The sequence below is a fragment of the Oncorhynchus nerka genome, linkage group LG13 (genome assembly GCF_034236695.1).
Source record: "Oncorhynchus nerka isolate Pitt River linkage group LG13, Oner_Uvic_2.0, whole genome shotgun sequence".
Lineage (NCBI taxonomy): Eukaryota > Metazoa > Chordata > Actinopteri > Salmoniformes > Salmonidae > Oncorhynchus > Oncorhynchus nerka.
Window position 1 is genome coordinate 80,366,095 of NC_088408.1, and position 21,834 is coordinate 80,387,928.

The 21,834-nt window shown below is 42.9% G+C and overlaps 1 protein-coding gene across 4 annotated transcripts; it reads left to right on the forward strand.

Annotated features, from left to right (window-relative positions):
* Positions 1-1,318: 1,318 nt before the first annotated feature.
* Positions 1,319-14,681, forward strand: cdca2 (cell division cycle associated 2). 4 transcript variants are annotated; one of them, XM_029678463.2, is made up of 14 exons: positions 1,319-1,490; positions 1,980-2,208; positions 2,429-2,559; positions 2,817-2,958; positions 3,695-3,888; positions 4,108-4,266; positions 4,577-4,694; positions 4,960-5,255; positions 5,529-5,583; positions 5,683-5,754; positions 6,008-6,084; positions 6,313-6,390; positions 10,976-11,132; positions 13,207-14,681. In XM_029678463.2, the coding sequence occupies exons 2-14, from the start codon at positions 2,052-2,054 to the stop codon at positions 14,316-14,318; spliced, it is 2,748 nt and encodes a 915-aa protein (XP_029534323.1). In that variant the 5' UTR covers positions 1,319-1,490; positions 1,980-2,051; the 3' UTR covers positions 14,319-14,681. The 4 variants fall into 4 exon arrangements, with proteins under 4 accessions (XP_029534323.1, XP_029534322.1, XP_029534324.1 ...); XM_029678462.1 differs by lacking the exon at positions 1,319-1,490 and adding an exon at positions 1,503-1,624; XM_029678464.1 differs by lacking the exon at positions 1,319-1,490 and having other exon boundaries at positions 1,503-2,190.
* The last annotated feature ends 7,153 nt before the right edge of the window (positions 14,682-21,834 follow it).

Sequence of the window (21,834 nt, forward strand, 5' to 3'; positions counted from 1 at the left end):
TGATATGGGCAGCGACCATGTAATGCTTTTACAACATACAGAAGTGCGCTGGTTATCAAGGTGCAAAGTATTGACATGTTTTTTAATTGAGAGGCGAGCTTAAAGTTTTCTTTACTGACCATCATTTTCACTTGTCTGACCGCTTGCCTGATGACGAGTTTCTCACACGACTGGGCTATCTATGTGAATGATCTGAATCTAGGATTACAGGGACTCTCCGCAACTATATTCAATGTGCGGGACAAAATTGAGGCTATGATTAAGAAGTTGGACCTCTTTTCTGTCTGCATTAACAAGGACAACACACAGGTATTTCCATCATTGTATGATTTTTTGTGTGCAAATGAACTCAAGCTTACGGACAATGTCAAATGTGCTATAGTGAAGCACCTGAGTGAGCTGGGTGCGCAATTACGCAGGTACTTTCCCGAAATGGATGACATAAACAACTGGCTTCGTTATCCCTTTCATACCCTACCTCCAGTCCACTTACAGATATCTGAACAAGAGAGCCTCATCGAAATTGCAACAAGCTGTTCTGTGAAAATTGGATTTAATCAGAAGCCACTGCCAGATTTTTGGATAGGGAAATGATTTAAGACTGAGACTCTCTCCAATACAACCCAACATTGCAGAGTTATGTGCATCCTTTCAAGACCACCCTTCTCATAACCTGTGGTGAGTTATTCACAATTTTTGATGAACAAATAAGGTTTTATATGTAAAATTGCTAAATAAAGACATTTATTTATTTATTATTATTACATTATTTGTGCCCTGGCCCAAGAAGAGCTCCTTGTCATTTCCCACCAGTCGGGTTGTGACAAAAACTGACACATATTCTTATGTTTAATAAATGTGTCATGTGTGGCAGGTTTACATTGAGAGTGCGCTGACCCTGGTGCTAGAGGGGGTACGCAGCTGGAAGTTGAATGTTTGAAGGGGTACGGGACTATAACAAGTTTGGGAACCACTGATCTAACCAATCCAACTGTTTTCCTATTTGGTTTTCATCACAATTTCTTGACATTTTAGATGCATTATATAGGCTATGTGAGACTAAGTTGCAATACAAAGAAGAGTGCATGAAAATACCACTGTATTTCTGAACCATTCGGACGTTTCTTTAGCTTTGATTTGTTTCGGGGAATACGTTGGGATACTTCAGCTGTTCATACTTATTTTGAATGCGTAGGGACACATTTTAGAGTACTAAATCAAATGTGATTCATTGGATATTGTAGAGACACGTGACATGTGTTTTCACATTCATTGGCGAGTTCGTATGAAATTAGATCCTTCTGTAGACATACGAAATAGTCCCCAAATGTCCATAACTTCGCATTATGTCAGTATTTTGAAACGTTTGAATGCAAACGTTTTTGAATGACTTTTACGTTTGTTAAACGTTATTTTGTTGGACATGTTTACGTTCAACAAGATTTTAGCCTTTATTCGAGTCGCGGAAGGAATTTCGTGCCACGGCTACTGTGAGTGGTGCATTTCGCTAGGGACCTAGACTAGCTTGCCAGCTGTAACATGCTAGTTAGCTGGAAAACGGTTTCGTTGTTGCTATCTAGTCATTTAGCTTATTATTATTATGGTTGCTGATCTGTTTCGCTAGGTAATATGTTTGTCGATTCAGTGAATGTATTGTTAAAGTTAGCTTGCCAAGAAACTAACGTTAGCTAGCCATTTTGTAACGTAAATGTGAACTTGTATTACGCTAACGTCAGAGTTGGTTTATAAAGGGGTTAAATGGCTTTAACTTCGTTTTACTATGTACTTGTTGGATGTATAGCGTCAACTTGCAAGCTACAAACGCCTGTCGCATAATATTTCCTCGCTAGCACTTGTTTAAACTTTTGTGTGATCATCAGTCGTTGCTTGTTTGTCAGCCTTATTGCCTTTATTGAACGCATTATCGACCCAATTTGATCAACTGTTATTGACAACAGTTGAGTGATTTCTTGGTTTAGATGACAGACCCCACTTAAGGTGCTTCCAGTCCTTTCTGTTGAAAGTAGCTAACGTTAAGTTCAGAGTTGAAAATGGACAACTTGACTCTACTGGAGGCCTCGTGTCTTTCTCCAATGAGCAACATCACATCACCCTTGGATTTCACCCTGCTCACACCCTCCCAACTGGGTATCTCCACTCAAAGCTTCACGCCATCTTCTAACGTCAAAGGTAATTCAGACAGAAGAAGTGAGTTGACTCTGTTGATATCATTCCACTGGGTCCAATGCTCTTTCCGACTTTACCCTGCAATTAACTCATTATTATAACCCTAAACACATTGATCTGGGCAATGTAGCTAGCTATATGTTCAAAGTCTAGACATTGCTTTGTCAAGACACAAGACAATTGTTTGTTTTTCTGAATCAAGAATGTCCCATTGAATGGTGCATGCATTGTCTTTCCCCAGAAAAATCTCGCCTAGCTCAGCTGAAGGTGAAGCGGAGGTCCAATGTTGGGGTACGGAGTTCACCAGAGACCAACTCCCTAATCCGCTACATTGCCCAACAAAGGATGAAAACTCCCCCCACAACACCACAGGTGAGATGAGTTTGCTCATTCATTCATACTCAAAGATTGTGCAATTAACTAACTAGTGCACTGCAGATAAAAGTTGCTCTAGGACTGTTTGTGTTCATCTGAGTTGGAGCTATAATAGTCTTAGTTACATTTATGACAAGCCTATAAGCTGTCTCTTGCTACACTGCATTTGTCATTTAAAATGAACCAATTGCATCACATAAAATTTTAAGCCGTTTCTGTTCGCCGTGCATTTCTTTTTTTCTCTCTCTTCGTAGGATACCCAAGCCATCCCCTTCTTTCCCAGAGTCGCCTCTACTCTAAAGCAGAAGATGGCCATCTTTCAGAGCATTATGAATGTGGAGGAGAATGAAGATCACACGGGGGGATGCATCAAGACAAGAGATGTTCTGTCTGGTGGTCAGTCTGCTTCAATGTAAAAGGATAAATCAGTTATTAATCACATATTATTACGTGAACTGAAACTGGTGCTTTGTCTTGAGTATACTATTTAAAAGTTATCAGATTGTGTTGGACTTTTCCCCCAAAAATGTTTAAAGGTGCTACCCACAGGATTTGTAAGATATTTTTTGCAGTGTAATTTCAGAAAATGTCCATAATATACAGTATCTGGCGCTAATAGTGGAATTATAGTGTTCTACAGTATTGCGCCAGTGTTGTGATTGGCTGTGATATTTGCCTATTCATTTTTCCAGAAGGAGCAGAATTTGTTGTCGAACTGGGAAAGCTGTTTCTTAATTTCCTTCTTGCTAAAATTCTACACTGTTCCCTCAATTTCAGTTTGTGGTACAATGATTCCCTACACTATTCACTGCTTGTTTTCTCAATCACCACACTGGTGGGTAAGTAATACTGTGAAACACAATCGTTCAACTATTAGCAGAATATGTATTATGGACGTTTCCTGAAATTACAATGCAACAACACAAATCCTATGTGTAGCACCTTTTAAAGTTTGAATATATACGTTATACTTCAGTGAGAGCATGGAGAAACCAGCATTTTTCTGGTGTTATGTTTTTGGAGCTCCTAAAAATGTCTCATCCAGAAACTACAGATTGTCCCTTGTAGTATATTCTTTAAGAGTTTTCTATTCTGGGCTATAGTTGTTGATGGGTGTTGTCTTAACTATCAGGTGGGTGGAGCTGTGATAGTGGTGGGAAGGAGAACATGTCCCCAGTGAGCCAGCATCCCTCTCTGACTTCCCCACCCAGTAAGAGGTGCTGTACAGCACGCACTCTGGGGGAGTGTGTGGAGGAGATTAGGGAGGCCACCACTCCTGTCCTCAAACGCACTGCCACCATACTCAAGCAGCAACAGAACACGGAGGTAACCTCATCACACTGGCAAAACATTTCTGTCTGTTAAATGACTAATATAACTTGGCAAACCATTCAGTTGGTGTTGGTGTCTTTTTTTCAACTTTGTCGTGTGCATGTTGAGCAACTGGTAAGAAAAGTCTTTATAAACTCAATTAATTATTATGAACCATTATATTGTGACCACAATGTCCTGACAACCACTAACCCATCATGATCACCTCCTCAGGTTGCAGTTGTCCAGGACAAGGACCATCAGCCAGCTCTCAATGTAGAACCTGCTAGTGTGTCTCTGTCACCAGCCCTGGGTACTAATGCTGTGTCCCAGGGCAAGCCACAGCCCTCTCCTATGATGCAGCAGCACTGCACTCCCACCAAGGAGGACCAGGTAAAATTTCATCTAGCCTCTTCCCCACACAAACACACACATACACACCAAATGTGTTCCAAATGGCACCCTATTCCTTATGTAGTGTCGACTGACCTGGTGTAAAAAAATATATATATAACTTTGTTCCATGGCCCGGGCCCTGGTCGAATGTAATGAACTATATAGGGTTCCATTTGGGACACAACACCACAGCCTCCTTTCCTCTCTGTGAAGCCCTCACAGTTCTGCAGCGAACACAACTGCTACTTTCACAACAGGTTCCTGCCTGGCTCTCAAACATTATCTTTGGTTCCTTCTCACCCCACAGGAGTGCTCTTTTGAACTGCACAGCCCCAGCCAACCTCTGGTTTTGCATTCAAGACGCGTCAGGACAACTCTGCCCCAGCTGTTCGCCATGCCATCTCTTTTGGAGATGAACCCCACTGGTAAACTCTCCTCTGTTGTTATAGAGAATCCTATCCTTTCATCTTTATCACGCTTTGAAGCCCAGTGCAAGTTAAGCATACTACAGACAATATTGACTAAGCAAAAACTGAGGCAAGAAAAGGCTTGTTTCTGAGAGCAGCAAAGGCTGTTGTTGGTCATGATTCATCACCCTCTAAAATGTTTCTGTATAAGAAGCAGTAGGTTGAATAAATCTGTTATGGTCAAGTGATGTTGATGAATAAACAATATTTATTTGTCCTTCAGATGAAGCTGATGGTGGCAACGTTAACTCTACTATGAAGAAGCAGGTGCGTTTCGGGATCCTGCTGCCCCCTGAACTCTTTGACAAGAACCTTCCCCCCAGCACCCCTCTACGGAAGGGGGGAACCCCGGTCCGCGCCCCAACATCTGCCGGGGGGTCCCAGCTGAGGTCACTGCTGAAGACCCCCTTAACCCTGGCCCGGCCGGACTTCAGCAGCCCCTCTCTAACTGGAGCCTCCCCACCCCTCACTATGGGACCCTGCTGTGGGGAACAGGAGAGCACCCACACTCAGGGAAAGGTACCTGTCAATCACCAAAACAGTGATTGACCTGTCCCAAAATGATGAGGCTAGGGGCTTATTCATTAGGGACCAAACGGAAGCAGACAGTTACTGAAACAGGAAGGGACTACCTGAACTTCCAATAAGAAACACTTGTTTTCCTTTGCCAAACGTTTTGCTACAGTGTTCCCTAATGAGTACGACCAATCATTGAATTGTTCTTTCTGGTAATCCAGCATGTGGGTTAGTTATTGACCATGTAAATAATGCAGTAATTCTCTGTGCCCTCAGATCCCTTTCCCTTCAATGGAAGAAGATGTTGACAGTTCATGGATGGACAATGCAGGTTGGTTGTTGAACAGTGATCATTGCTGAGAGGAAGCTGTTTCTAGTCAAGCTCTGTGTAAAACTTCACATTGTTGTCACTTGCTGTATGTATTTTCAGAGCTGGAGACTGGACCTCTGGATCTGACCTCAGCTTTTCAAGAGGAGGACTCTGTTTGTGAGGAAATGCCAGGTGAGATCTAGTTACTAGTATCTAGTTTAGACTGGTGGTGTGTCTCAAATGACACCCTATTTCCTAAATGGTGCGCTATATAGGGAACAGGGTGCCATTTGGGATTTATGGTCAGAATTCAAATTCTATTCCACCCACCTTTCTCTCTCTCCCCTTATGTAACAGCACCTCAGCCTCAAGTCATTGGTTTAGTGTTTACAGGGGTGTCAGTGAGGTCAAATGAGAGGCTTAAGCGGAGGTGTGTTTGCTTTAGATGCTGCCCCAGTGCCTGACCCTGCCCTGGAGCCAGAACCAGCCGCCACAGCCCGCTCTCGCAGCAGAAAGAGAAAGGTCTGGTAATGCACCACTCATTCACTGAACAGGATATCCTCATTCCCTCCACTTACACACCAATTAGATAATATTGGTCCAGAGATGGTAATAATATTATCTTAATCTGATGATCTAGGGTTAATCTCAATGGAAGAGCTTGTGAGTGTATCCAAATAGATCCCATCCTAATGCCACCTCTAACTGTATATCTCTTCATATCTCTCTTATCTATCTCTGTTCTTTCAGCAACCAGAGGAGAAGAGTGAGCCTGTGAAGAAGAGGTCGTCTCGTACGGCTGCCAAGTCTGCCTATGGGAGGATGAAGGTCGGTCTGGGCTCTGCTCATCACTCATAAGTCTCGCTACAGAGATGTATAATATTACACACTGTGGGTAGTACAGTGAGCTAAGCCTCTGGGAGGTATTACATACACAAAGCTACTTGCCTCGTTGTAAGCCATGGTCAATCTGCCTTTCTCATGCTCAAGGAATTTAGGTGGTTGCTTAATTAAAATTTCTGCGGGAATTAAACTTAATTTAGAAGGTAGTGGTGTTTGGAGTACTTGTGGTATTTACTTTAGTTTTGGAAAGGAAGGGAATGAGCATTTGAGGGGCCAAAGAAGAAACTACTGGGATTGTTATAATAATAATAATAATATATACAGTCCATTCTGAATGTTTTCTGACCCCTTGACTTTTTCAACATTTCGTTACGTTGCAGCCTTATTCTAGAATAGATTAAGTCATCTACACACAATACTGAATGAAGACAAAGCAAAAACAGGTTTTTATTATGTATTACAAAAAAACAGATCACATTTACATAAGTATTGAGACACTTTACTCAGTACTTTGTTGAAGCATCTTTTGGCAGTGATTACACCATTGAGTCTATTTGGGTATGAAGCTACAAGCTTGGCACACCTGTATTTGGGGAGTTTCTCCCATTCTTGTCTGCAGATCCTCTCAAGCTCTGTCAGGTTGGATGGGGAGCGTCGCTGCACAGTTATTTTCAGGTCTCTCCAGAGATGTTTGATCAGGTTTAAGGCTGGGCTCTGGCTGGGCCACTCAAGGACATTGAGACTTGCCCCAAAGCTAAACCTGCGTTGTCTTGGCTGTGTGCTTAGGGTCGTTGTCCTGTTGGAAGGTTAACGTTTGCCCCAGTCAGAACCTGCTCCAGAGTGCTCAGGACTTCATCAAGGATCTCTGTACTTTGCTCCCTTCATCTTTTCCCCAATCCTGACTAATCTCCACGTCCCTGCCACTGAAAAACATTCCCACAGCATGATGCTGCCACCACCATGCCTCACCATAGGGATGGTGCCAGGTTTCCTCCAGACTTTACTCTTGGCATTTAAGCCAGAGAGTTCAATCTTGGTTTCATCAGACCAGAGAATCTTGTTTCTTTAGGTGCCTTTTGGCGGACTGTCGCGTGCCTTTTACTGAGGAGTGGCTTCAGTCTGTCCACTCTACCATAAAGGCCTGAATGGTGAAGTGCTGCAGAGATGGTTGTCCTTCTGGTAGGGATGACCCCAATTAGTCGATTGTTTGGCTGTTGGTCGACCGAGATTTGTTTTAGTCGAGCAGTAACATTTGCACCCATCTCAGTGAACTAATCTAATGCGGAGGCCTAGACTAAAAGCCAATTTTGCTCGATACGAAAATGTGGTCGGAGGCTCCATATGGAGGGTGTGACGAAATTGCAGAGCATGCAGAGGCTAAATCCAGCTCTGTACCCATCACTACGTGCCTCCCAAATGTTGTAACAATGCGGAGGGCTTTGTAAAGCTCCGCATTGACATGATTGGTTGACGGTAGGTGGGGGTGGTACATCCTGTATAAATACAAACTCACTTCCTTGACAACAGCTCTGCGAAGCGCAAGAAGTATGAATGGCTTGACTTCTGCTGAGGTCGTATCACCGTAAATGCTGCATGGCCAATGCAGACGTGGGATTGACCAGGCTCCCAGATGCACAATGCACTGCTCTCTCCAGAATGCGCTCTCTTGCCAATTTGTGCATATTCCTTGTTTTACAACTTCATTGTGTGAATTGTTTGCATTTGACTGTTAGTGTATATCAATCAAAAGGTTTGGACACACCTACTCATTCAAGAGTGTTTCCTTATTTGTACTATTTTCTACATTGTAGAATAATTAGTGAAGACATCAAAACCATGAGATAACACATGGAATCATGTAGCAACCCAAAAAGTGTTATATTTGAGATTCTTCAAAGTAGCCACCCTTTGCCTTGATGACAGCTTTGCACACTCTTGGTATTCTCTCAACCAGCATCACCTGGAATGCTTTTCCAACAGTCTTGAAGGAATTCCTGCATATGTTGAGCACTTGTTGGCTGCTTTTTCCTTCACTCTGCGGTCCAACTCATCCCAAACCGCTGCAGAATTCTGTGGTAGCCATGCTGGTTAAGTGTGCCTTGAATTCTAAATAAATCAGTGTCACCACCACCTCCATGCTTCACGGTGGGAACCACACATGCAGAGATCATCTGTTCACTTACTCTGCGTCTCGCTAAGACTCGGCGGTTGGAACCCAAAATCTCATTTGGACTCGTCAGACCAAAGTACAGATTTCCACCGGTCTAATGTCCATTGCTCGTGTTTCTTGGTACTGTATATCACCAGTTGTACATTTACCGTTAATTCCTATCATTTCTAATCTACAATGTTTATGGTTATTTCTTTTAATGCATTCAATATTATTATTTCAGTCTTCCTGTTTTCATTGTCGGAGTGGACACGTTGTTTGTAGAGTGCATAACCTATGCTACACTTGTGAGAAACAACTTTTGGTTTATTTCATTCCATTTACTAGTTCTGTCAATTTAGTCATTGTCTTTTGTTTGGAGCTCTCCTGTCAATGTTGAGTAAGGACGTGCACGTATAGAGGTAGGCCTGTAGTTTACCCCGCCTGCGTGCAAATGTAGGTATAAAAATGTGCCCATTTGGGGATCTGATAGTATTTCTGATTGGCTTAATGCATCACTACTAATAACCTGTGGAAATTCGCAAAGTAATGTTTTCTTCACCTCAAACAGCAAGCAAACTGTCTGTTTTTACATCCATTGAGAATGACAATAGTTCCTCAATGTATTTGAAAAATCTTTCCAGTTCTCTCTTTCAATAACCACTTGGCGTGAAAGGGGAAAATGTAATGCTCTGATCCAGTGGAAACGTCATTAAAATAGGCTTCTTATCAGTACTTGACTTGGACTGAAATAGGTTCCGGTACTTATTTTGTCTGCGGGTACTGTTTATATTTAGGTGCAGGAGCTCCACAAATCTTTTGAGCTAATATTCTATAAGAGGAACAGGAGCTCAAGCAGTAGAACATTTGAGGTGCCGGTACTCAGCGAGCTACTGCCTAAGTCAAGCACTGCTTCTTATCCCTTGCGCAAATAGCCTAAAGCTGTGTCTGTCCAGAGCATGGGAAAATGAGGGCCGAGAATATTTTCTACAATGTTGCAAGTCCGCTAGGCAAGCTTTGGGCCTGACCCAAGTTAATAGTTGATGCAATGTTTCAAGTTCGTTGCAGATGTGTAGCCAATGTGATTTATTGGATATTTATTTTTAATCTGGATATTTTCTACCTGCAGGCCGCAATGTTATTTGTTGGCTTTATGTAGGTTGTTCTTACATAGATGGCAATAGAAGTTACTTTTTAGGTTTATTTTAATTTATTTGGATAGAATTGTTATTAACCATATGACAATGATTTTGAGATATAAAGGCTTTATTATAAATTCAATTAAACTTTCACAAATGTGCATATGTAACATAACTGGCAGGCAGATCGGTAGAAATAGTATTCTACATGAGAAAGGTTGCCGACTCCTTGTGTAGCCTATTACCGGCAACTTCAGGAGAGTAATGTCAGAACCTACGAAAGCCAGCAGGAGCGGGAGGAGAGTAGTTGGGTTAAGGTTTTTTCTTCTAGTTATCTTGCTCTGTCGCCCTCTTGAGGCATCAGACAAGCTCAATGCACATAGTTGATTTTACTAAAACAGGTTCTTGGTCACCTCCCTAAGCAAGGCCCTTCTCCCTGGATTGCTCAGTTTGACTGGGCGGCCAGCTCTAGGAAGAAGAGTCTTGGTGGTTCCAAACTTCTTCAATTTAAGAATGATGGAGGCCACTGTGTTCTTGGGGACCTTCAATGCAGCAGACATTTTTTGATGCCCTTCCTCAGATCTGTGCCTCGACACAATCCTGTCTTGGAGCTCTATGGGCAATTCCTTTAACCTCACGGCTTGGTTTTTGTTCTGATGCACTGTCAACTGTGGAAACTTATATAGATGATGTGTGCCATTTCAAATCATGTCCAATCAATTGAATTTACTACAGGTGGACTCCAAGTTGTAGAAACATCAAGGATGATCAATTGAAACAGGATGCACCTGAGCTCAATTTGAGTCTCCATAGCAAAGGGTCTGAACATTTATGTAAATAAGGTATTTTTGTAAAAAATAAAATAAAACATTTGCTAAAATGTCTAAAAACCTGTTTTCACTTTGTCATTATGGGCTATTGTGTGTAGATTGATAAGGAAAACATTTTATTTCATCCATTTTAGAATAAATAAGGCTATAATGTAACAAAATGTGGAATAAGTCAAGGGGCCTGAATACTTTCCGAATGCACTGTAGTATATGCCAGTTAACATAAGCTTTTATACAAAGTGACTTAGTCATGTTGGTATACAATTTACGTATGGGTGGTTCTGGGAATGGAACCCACTACCCTGACGTTACAAGTGCCGTGCTCTACCACTTGTAATAACTGCATTCCTCAGAGGTGACAGTAAAACAATGAATAATCAAAACATAAACAAGGAGTGATGTAAGAATGGGGCAAACCAGCTTGGGTGTTCACTGTGTTTGTGTTTCTCTAGAACTCAGCAAAGCATTTCTTTGGGAAGAAGGCGGTGGACCGTTCTCTGTATGGGAAGAGAGACTATGCATCCAAGAACCCTACCCTCAGTCCCATCACGGAGATCCTGTCCTCCCTTAGCCACTCTCCTCAACACCCCCACAACTGCAAACCCACAGGTAAGCACACAGCTGTTAGGCTCTGTTCGAATACCCAGGAAGAATCATTCCTTCCATGAACTAATCATTGATCTAACATGTTTGGTGAGAGCCAGGCTTCCACTGTTGGATTCACAGTATACATCAAGGAAGTATTCGAACAGGCCTTGGACTACAATCACTTATGAAGACACTTTAGATCAGGGGTCGGCAACCGTCCCGCGGGCGGTTTTATTTTTTAGGGTCCCCCCCCAAGTTTTTGGTAAAAAAAAACACATTAATTGTTGGCCTAAAAATACTAAAATCACAATTTAAAAAATCTGCTCCCAAGTATTCCCACAAATAGAGATTTGTAGAAAAGTATTCAGAAAGTATTCAGACCCCTTCCGTTTGTCCACATTGTTATGTTAGCCTTATTCTTAAATTCAGGAAATTAATTGTTTTCCTCAACCTACACACAATACCCCATAATGACAAAGCGAAAACAGGTTTTGAAAATGTGTGTATTGTGTTAAACATTTCATTACAGAAATACCTTTTTTTCATAAGTATTCAGACCTTCTGCTATAAGACTCAAAATTGAGCTCAGGTGCATCCCGTTTCCATTGATCATCCTTGAGATGTTTCTACAACTTGATTGTAGTCCACCTGTGGTAAATTCATTTGATTGGACATGATTTGGAAAGGCACACACCTGTCTATATAAAGGCCCCACAGTTGACAGTGCATGTCAGAGAAAAAAACAAGCCATGAGGTTGCAGAAATTGTCCCTAGAGCACTGAGACAGGAATGTGTTGGAGGAGATCTCGTGAAGTGTAGCAAAAAATTGTCTATCATTGAAGGTCCCAAAGAACACAGTGGCTTCCATCATTCTTAAATGGTAGAAGAACCCGATGGTCACTCTGCCCGAGTTCCTCTGGCGATGGTTGTCCTTCTGGAAGGTTCTCACATCTCTGCAGCACTCCACCAATCAGGCCTTTATGGTAGAGTGGCCAGACGGTAGCCACTCCTCAGTAAAAGACACATGACAGCCAGCTTGGAGTTGGCCAAAAGGTACCTAAAGGACTCTGACTATGAGAAACAACATTCTCTGGTCTGATGAAACCAAGATTGAACTCATTGGCCTGATTGCTAAGCTTCATGTCTGGTGGAAACCTGGCACCATCCTTGCAGTGCTGTGGGTATGTTTTTCAGTGGCAGGGACTGGGAGTCTAGTCAGGATTGAGGGAAAGCTGAAAGTAGCAAAATACAGAGAGGTCCTTGATGAAAACCTTCTCCAGAATGCTCAGGACCTCAGACTGGGGTGACGGTTCACCTTCCAACAGGACAATGACCCCAAGCACACACCTAAGACAATGCAGGAGTGGCTTTGGGACAGGTCTCCAGGTGTTATTTTCACAATTTCTTTTTGGGCTTAATTGTGGTCAATTTGCAGTGTAAAGTGTTATAATTATTTTCTGGCCCCCTGACCAGCTGCAGTTTAATCTAGTTTCCTACACCTGACTTAGATACACCACTCAAGTCAAGGCACATTCAACTACTCTCACGGACTCAGACACTTGAGATACAATACTAAGTTCAGTCAATAGAAATGCTACTACTGTGTATTGTATATGCATTCTCATAGGCCATTCACTCTGACTAGGTGCATGTCCAGATACAGTCTGTATTGGTAGCTACTAGCCCTAGATAGTACATTTTCCATTTTAGTTATTTAGTACATGCTTTTGTCCAGAGCAACTTACAGGAGCAATTAGGCTTGTGTCTTGCTCAAGGAAGGGCACATCGACAGATTTTTCACCTAGTCAGCTCAGGGAATGGAACCAATGACCTTTTGGTTACTGGCCCAACGCTCTTAACCGCTAGCCTACCTGCCGCCCTTTTTTAACATTTTGCCTGTTCTGGGAACGTACATTTTTCAGGTTTCAGGGAGGTTCTGAGAACATTTTACTATGGTTCCCCAAAAGTTTTCCTGGTAGGTTTTTATTAATCTTCTGAGGATGGAAATGATAGGTTATTTTAGGTATTTAATGAACGTTCTGGGAACATGTTTCATGTTCAGTAGTAACCCATGTTGTCTGTCCTCCCGCCACAGCCAAAGAAGACTCCATCCTATTAGAAGAATACTTTAACAGTGACCCCGTCACCGCAGTGGTCACAGCTGCAGCCCTGTGGTCAAGCTGCTTCTGCCCCCCGGTCAGTGAGGACTCACCAGAAGACACCACCCCAGCTGCAGAGCCCTCTGATGGGCCTTCAGTAGACTGCCAGAGCCCTGTAGGCTCCACCACCACAGACAGCTCTGGGACTGGAAGAGCAGCACAGATCTGGAGAAGATGGTCAGGTCCAACAAAGACCTCCAGAACCAAAAGGCAGAGTGTTATTAGAGTAGGTAGAGGGAAGGTCAGGAAGGTCAGTGTTCCTGTTGATAACTGGCTGAGTGAAGAGACCGAGGAGCAGGTAAAGAACTTTGATACAGAACAAGACCCAACAGAAACAACCCAGCCAGAGGTTTTAGTGTCCAGCCCAGCCAAGCACACAGTACCTGGTAACAGAGAGGGTGAACCTAATACACACTGTACCTCAGACCCTGTAGATACAGATCAATGCACTGGCACACTTCCAGATGCAGGTAGGAGTGGGGATAGTCCAGCTAGAGCAGACACTGATACTACTACACCCTGCCCTTCTCCAGATGAGGTTAGCACCACAGTGGCTCCCTCAGAGCAGAAGGCAGTGAGCCATGTAGAACAGAGTCCAAACAAAGGCGGGCAGAGAGGAGCAGCTCAGGGCCCAGGCCGCTCCAGAGGTAGAAGGAGCTCTATATACGCCAGCTCAGTCATAGAGGAGGAGCAGGCTTCCCAGCCAAATGGGCCACAGGCAGTGGAGAATGATAACCATGGGTCCGGAATGGAGCTGGGTGACGTTATAGAACAGGCCTCCACCTCCTACCCAGACTCCCTCCTTCCCCCCTGGGCACAGAAGGAGTTCAACATTGATGATGTGCTAAGGCCTCTCCCCTACAGGGGGCATCAGTCTGTCCGCCGCAGCCTGAGGAACCAGAGCAGCACCCTGGAGGCCTCTGGCCTGGCCTGGCTACCCCACACCTCTCCGGACTCCATTAGTGCTGTCTGCAGGAAGACCAGGCGCAGACGCAGCTCCATCCAGGCTCTACTACACCCTCCCCTGGAAAGAAGTGAATCACACTGACCTATGAGCCACTCCAATGCTAGTCTGTCCACTACCTGTACACTGGCTGTGAATGAAATGGCACCCTATTCACTACGAAGGTCCTTATTTTATTTTTTACTAGGGTTGGCCATTTCCACCTGCTTTTGATAGCTATTGATTGTTGTGAGTTTTATAAAGCACTGTTTTTGTTTTTAGTAATTAAGTAGTATAAATAGAACAAGATCTACCTTTTAATGTGATTTAACAAGTTTGGCAGTTGTCATTTACCAAGGCTCATGGGACTAGGAGATGTACAGACTTTGTACAGACAGATGTGCATCTTTTACTTTTTGAATGTGTACCTCCTGTATTCATTAAATAAAATGGGGCTCTTCCAAACTATTCATTGTCTGAACATTATACAGGCCTCTCTTGAAATGTCTAAAAAGTTTAATTATAAATATATACACTACCGGTCAAAAGTTATGGAACAGCTACTCATTCAAGGTTTTTTTAAAACTATTTTCTATGTTGTAGAATAATAGTGAAGACATCAAATCTATGAACCAACACATGGAATCATGTAGTAACTAGAAAAGTGTTGGACTGTTATTTCCCTTTGCTTATTTGAGCTGTAATTGCCATAATATGAACTTGGTCTTTTACCAAATAGGGCTATCTTCTGTATACCACCCCTACCTTGTCACAACACAACTGATTGGCTCAAACACATTAAGAAGGAATGAAATTCCACAAAGGCACACCTGTTAATTGAAATGCATTCCAGGTGACTAGCTCATGAAGCTTGGGGCTGCATTTAGCCTAGTGGTTAGGAGCGTTGGACTAGTAACCCGAAAGGTTGCAAGATCGAATCCCCGAGCTGACAAGGTAAACCTCTGTCATTCCGCCCTTGAACAAGGCAATTAACCCATAGTTCCGTCATTGAAAATAATAATTTGTTCTTAACCGACTTGCCTAGTTAAATAAAATAAAAAAGCTAGTTAAGGGTGGCTATATTTGGTTTTGTTTTAACACTTGGTTACTACATAATTCCATGTGTTATTTCATAGTTTTGATGTCTTCACTATTATTCTACAATGTAGGAAATAGTAAAAATAAAGAAACCCTTGAATGAGTAGGTGTTCTAAAACTTGACTGGTAGTGTATATTTTTTAAATTCTAAACAATTAAAGTTACTGCTATAGTTATTTCCTACAATAGATTAGACTGCAGTGATCTGTAGCTGGTTTCCCAAACCAAGCTAGTCAATATACACACAATTATCTACTGACCAACCAATCAATACTAACTCAACTGGTAATCATAGTGAATATTAAATGTCAACATTAAAAACCATTGTATTTAGTCTTACTGGTATTCATTTCCCCTTTGGACCGGATGTATTTTTCCTTGTCTCTAATTTGGCTGTTACAGAGAACCTAAACTGAATTGTGCTTTTTCACCCTAATATTTATAGTTATGAAATGGATGTTTTAGCTAATATTGATATGGTAAATACAGAAATAAATCAAATAGCAGGCGACTAATGTATGCGATTACAAAATGGTCTTTGCAGGGGTCATATACACTATATACAAAAGTATGTGGACAAAAGTAGTGGATTCGGTTTCAGCCATCTGTTGCTGACAGGTGTATAAATTTGAGCACACCGCCATGCAATCTCCATAGACAAACATTACCAGTAGGATAGCCTTACTAAAGAGCTTTGTGACTTTTAACATGCCATCGTCATAGGATCAATCAATCAAATGTATTTATAAAACTCTCAACCAATGTCACAAAGTGCTATACAGAAACCCAGCCTAACAGCCCAATCAGCAAGCAATGCAGATGTAGAAGCACGGTGGCTAGGAAAAACTCCCAAGAAAGGCAGGATCCTAGGAAGAAACCTAGAGCGGAACCAGACTCTGACGGGTGGCCAGTCCTCTTCCGGCTGTGCCGGGTGGAGATTGTAACGGTACATGGCCAAGATGTTCAAACATTCACAGATGACCAGCAGGGTCAAATAATAATAATCACAGTGGTTGAAGTGTGTGCAACAGGTCAGCACCTCAGGAGTAAATCTATGGAAACGTCTAGGAGCAACAACGGCTCAGCCGCGAAGTGGTAGGACACACAAGCTCACAGAACGGGACCACCGAGTGCTAAAGCGCGAAGCACGTAAAAATCGTCTGTTCTCAGTTCCAACACTCACTACCTAGTTCCAAACTTCCTCTGGAAGCAACATCAGCAAAATAATTGTTTGTTGGAAGCTTCATGAAATGGGTTTCCATGGCGGAGCAGCCTCACACAAGCCTAAGATTACCATGCGCAATGCCAAGCATCGGCTGGAGTGGGGTAAAGCTCGCTGCCATTGGACTCTGGAGCAGTGAAAACGTGTTCTCTGAAGGGATGAATCACGCTTCACCATGTGGCAGTCTGACGGACAAATCTGAGTTTGACGGATGCCATGAGAACACTACCTGCCCCAATGCATTGTGCCAACTGTAAAGTTTGGTGGAGGAGGAATAATGGTCTGGGGCTGTTTTTCGTGATTCGGCCTAGGCCCCTTAGTTCCAGTGAAGGGAAATCTTAACTCTACAGCATGACATTCTAGACGATTCTGTGCTTCCAACTTTGTGGCAACAGTTTGGGGAAGGCACTTTCCGGTTTCAGCATGACAATGCCCCTGTGCACAAAGCGAGGTCCATACATACATATCAGTGTGGATGACGGATCATCACCTCAAGCTGAACCTCGGCAAGACGGAGCTGCTCTTCCTCCCGGGGAAGGACTGCCCGTTCCATGATCTCGCCATCACGGTTGACAACTCCATTGTGTCCTCGTCCCAGAGCGCTAAGAACCTTGGCGTGATCCTGGACAACACCCTGTCGTTCTCAAATAACATCAAGGCGGTGGCCCGTTCCTGTAGGTTCATACTCTACAACATCCGCAGAGTACGACCCTGCCTCACACAGGAAGCGGCGCAGGTCCTAATCCAGGCACTTGTCATCTCCCGTCTGGATTACTGCAACTCGCTGTTGGCTGGGCTCCCTGCCTGTGCCATTAAACCCCTACAACTCATTCAGAACGCCGCAGCCCGTCTGGTGTTCAACCTTCCCAAGTTCTCTCACGTCACCCCGCTCCTCCGCTCTCTCCACTGGCTTCCAGTTGAAGCTCGCATCCGCTACAAGACCATGGTGCTTGCCTCACGGAGCTGTGAGGGGAACGGCACCTCAGTACCTCCAGGCTCTGATCAGGCCCTACACCCAAACAAGGGCACTGCGTTCATCCACCTCTGGCCTGCTCGCCTCCCTACCACTGAGGAAGTACAGTTCCCGCTCAGCCCAGTCAAAACTGTTCGCTGCTCTGGCCCCCCAATGGTGGAACAAACTCCCTCACGACGCCAGGACAGCGGAGTCAATCACCACCTTCCGGAGACACCTGAAACCCCACCTCTTTAAGGAATACCTAGGATAGGATAAAGTAATCCTTCTCCCCCCTTAAAAGACCTAGATGCACTATTGTAAAGTGGCTGTTCCACTGGATGTCATAAGGTGAAAGCACCAATTTGTAAGTCGCTCTGGATAAGAGCGTCTGCTAAATGACTTAAATGTAATGTAAATGTAGAAATGGTTTGTCGAGATCGGTGTGGAAGAACTTGACTGGCCTGCACAGAGCCATGATCTCCTCAACCCCATCGAATAAGCCATGCCTCCGTGCCCAACCTCACTAATGCTCTTGTGGCTGAATAGAAGCAAGTCCCCGCAGCAATGCTCCAACATCTAGTGGAAAGCCTTCCCAGAAGGGTGGAGGTGTGTTTTAGCAGCAAACTCCATATTGATTTTGGAATGAGTTGTTTGACAAGCAGGTGTCCACATACTTTTGGTCATGTATTGTATTTGAATTGGACAGTTAATTCTGTATGTTGATAGTTGGCCAGTAGAGGTCACTCTCCCCTCATGTAAATCCCAAAGACAAGTGCAGTGACAAGAAAATACGTAACCACAGAAATGTAGATTGAATATTGGTCTCCTATGTTCATGATAAAAGATTTGGAGAAATCCATATTTTCATAGGTAGGTGAGGTGACCATATAATTATGTAGAGGGATGTAACTGGCTACATCTAGAGCCATATACAGTCCTGGAAAAAGTAAGTACACCCTTTCGAAAGTGGTCTTTTTTGGGGGGGGTTACATATTTGGACACATGGATATTTGGGCTAAATGCCAACCACATTCATTGATAAAGGTAACCCAAGTTAACAAATTACACACGAAAACATTTGCTTTGAAAATGTTATACAATTAAAATAAACACATGCAATTTCCTTATGCAGAAAAAAATGTGTACACCCCTACCTAAATCCATTTCCAAGCAATTCGAAGTACATTGTTCCACTGTCCCATGGATCATCTACAAATGGAGAAAATTCCAGACCTCTGGCATTCTACTAAGGACAGGTCGTCCCACCACATTCAGCCCAAGAGCTGACCGAAAGATGCTCATAGAAGTCTCTAATGAACCCCGGGGTGACATCAAGGGATCTACAGGCCTCTCTAGACACAATCAATATCGAAGTGCATGAGTCAACTGTCAGAAAGAGACTGCACAACCTCGGCCTACATGGAAGGTCAGGAAGAAGCCTCTGCTCTCAAAAAAAGAAAATCAAGACTGACGTTTGCCAGACAACACCTGGGTAAAGACCAAAACTACTGGAACAATGTGCTCTGGACAGATGACTCAAAGGTGGAGTTGTTTGGCCACATCTTTGGTGAAAACGAAACACGGCCTTTGAACAGAAGAACCTCATATCAACCGTAAATCATGGAGGCTGTGGCATTATGGTTTGGGGCTACATGAAGATATTTCAGCCAAAGGGGGCAACACCAGCTATTGAAGCTAGGGGTGTATTTCTTTTTTTCACATTATGGTATTGCATTTCTGTAGATTTATTTTTAAATTAATAAATTATTGCAAAGTATAATCTGTTTAATTTGTTAAATTAGGTTCCCTTTATCTGTCAATAGTGTTGAAGTTAAGACTTCATATACATCTGTCCAAATATTTACAAAAAATTACTACTTTTCAGGGGATGTACTTACTTTTTCACATGACTGTATGTATTTCTAATAATAAATGTAGCCAGAGCCAGAGCCATATCCAACCCATCCAATAATAATAAATGGAGCCAGAGCCAGAGCCATATCCAACCCATCCAATAATAATAAATGGAGCCAGAGCCAGAGCCATATCCAACCCATCCAATAATAATAAATGGAGCCAGAGCCAGAGCCATATCCAACCCATCCAATAATAATAAATGGAGCCAGAGCCAGAGCCATATCCAACCCATCCAATAATAATAAATGGAGCCAGAGCCAGAGCCATATCCAACCCATCCAATAATAATAAATGTAGCCAGAGCCAGAGCCATATCCAACCCATCCAATAATAATAAATGGAGCCAGAGCCAGAGCCATATCCAACCCATCCAATAATAATAAATGTAGCCAGAGCCAGAGCCATATCCAACCCATCCAATAATAATAAATGGAGCCAGAGCCAGAGCCATATCCAACCCATCCAATAATAATAAATGGAGCCAGAGCCAGAGCCATATCCAACCCATCCAATAATAATAAATGGAGCCAGAGCCAGAGCCATATCCAACCCATCCAATAATAATAAATGGAGCCAGAGCCAGAGCCATATCCAACCCATCCAATAATAATAAATGGAGCCAGAGCCAGAGCCATATCCAACCCATCCAATAATAATAAATGGAGCCAGAGCCAGAGCCATATCCAACCCATCCAATAATAATAAATGGAGCCAGAGCCAGAGCCATATCCAACCCATCCAATAATAATAAATGGAGCCAGAGCCAGAGCCATATCCAACCCATCCAATAATAATAAATGGAATATTTGTCATATGTAAACAACAGGTGTAGACTAACATTGAAATGCTTACGTACGTGTCCTTTTCCAACAATGCAGAGTTAAAGTGGAATATAACAATTATAGAAATAGTGACACAGGAAATAAATACAGTGAATAACAACGAGTAAAAATAACATGGTTATATACAGAGAGTACCAGTACCGAATCAATTTACAGGAGCACAAGATAATTGATGTAGCTATGTACATATAGGTAGGGGTGACGAGGCAACATGATAGATAATAGACAGTGGCAGCAGTGTATGTAGCAAGTGTGTGGCGTCAATATGCATGTGTGTTCTTGTTGTGTGGGCGTATGTAGTATGTTTGTTGGGTAGTCAGTGTAAATATGTTTAAGTGTGTGTGTAGAGCCAGTGTAAATATGTTTGAGTGTGTGGGTAGAGCCCGTGTAAATATGTTTGAGTGTGTGGGTAGAGCCAGTGTAAATATGTTTGAGTGTGTGGGTAGAGCCAGTGCAAATATGTTTGAGTGTGTGGGTAGAGCCAGTGTAAATATGTTTGAGTGTGTGGGTAGAGCCAGTGTAAATATGTTTGAGTGTGTGGGTAGAGCCAGTGCAAATATGTTTGAGTGTGTGGGTAGAGCCTGTGTAAATATGTTTGAGTGTGTGGGTAGAGCCAGTGCAAATATGTTTGAGTGTGTGGGTAGAGCCAGTGTAAATATGTTTGAGTGTGTGGGTAGAGCCAGTGTAAATATGTTTGAGTGTGTGGGTAGAGCCAGTGCAAATATGTTTGAGTGTGTGGGTAGAGCCAGTGTAAATATGTTTGAGTGTGTGGGTAGAGCCAGTGTAAATATGTTTGAGTGTGTGGGTAGAGCCCGTGTAAATATGTTTGAGTGTGTGGGTAGAGCCAGTGCAAATATGTTTGAGTGTGTGGGTAGAGCCAGTGCAAATATGTTTGTGTGTGGGTAGAGCCAGTGCAAATATGTTTGAGTGTGTGGGTAGAGCCAGTGTAAATATGTTTGAGTGTGTGGGTAGAGCCAGTGTAAATATGTTTGAGTGTGTGGGTAGAGCCAGTGTAAATATGTTTGAGTGTGTGGGTAGAGCCAGTGTAAATATGTTTGAGTGTGTGGGTAGAGCCAGTGTAAATATGTTTGAGTGTGTGGGTAGAGCCAGTGTAAATATGTTTGAGTGTGTGGGTAGAGCCAGTGTAAATATGTTTGAGTGTGTGGGTAGAGCCAGTGTAAATATGTTTGAGTGTGTGGGTAGAGCCAGTGTAAATATGTTTGAGTGTGTGGGTAGAGCCCGTGTAAATATGTTTGAGTGTGTGGGTAGAGCCAGTGTAAATATGTTTGAGTGTGTGGGTAGAGCCTGTGTAAATATGTTTGAGTGTGTGGGTAGAGCCAGTGTAAATATGTTTGAGTGTGTGGGTAGAGCCCGTGTAAATATGTTTGAGTGTGTGGGTAGAGCCAGTGTAAATATGTTTGAGTGTGTGGGTAGAGCCAGTGTAAATATGTTTGAGTGTGTGGGTAGAGTGTAAATATGTTTGAGTGTGTGGGTAGAGCCAGTGTAAATATGTTTGAGTGTGTGGGTAGAGCCAGTGTAAATATGTTTGAGTGTGTGGGTAGAGCCAGTGTAAATATGTTTGAGTGT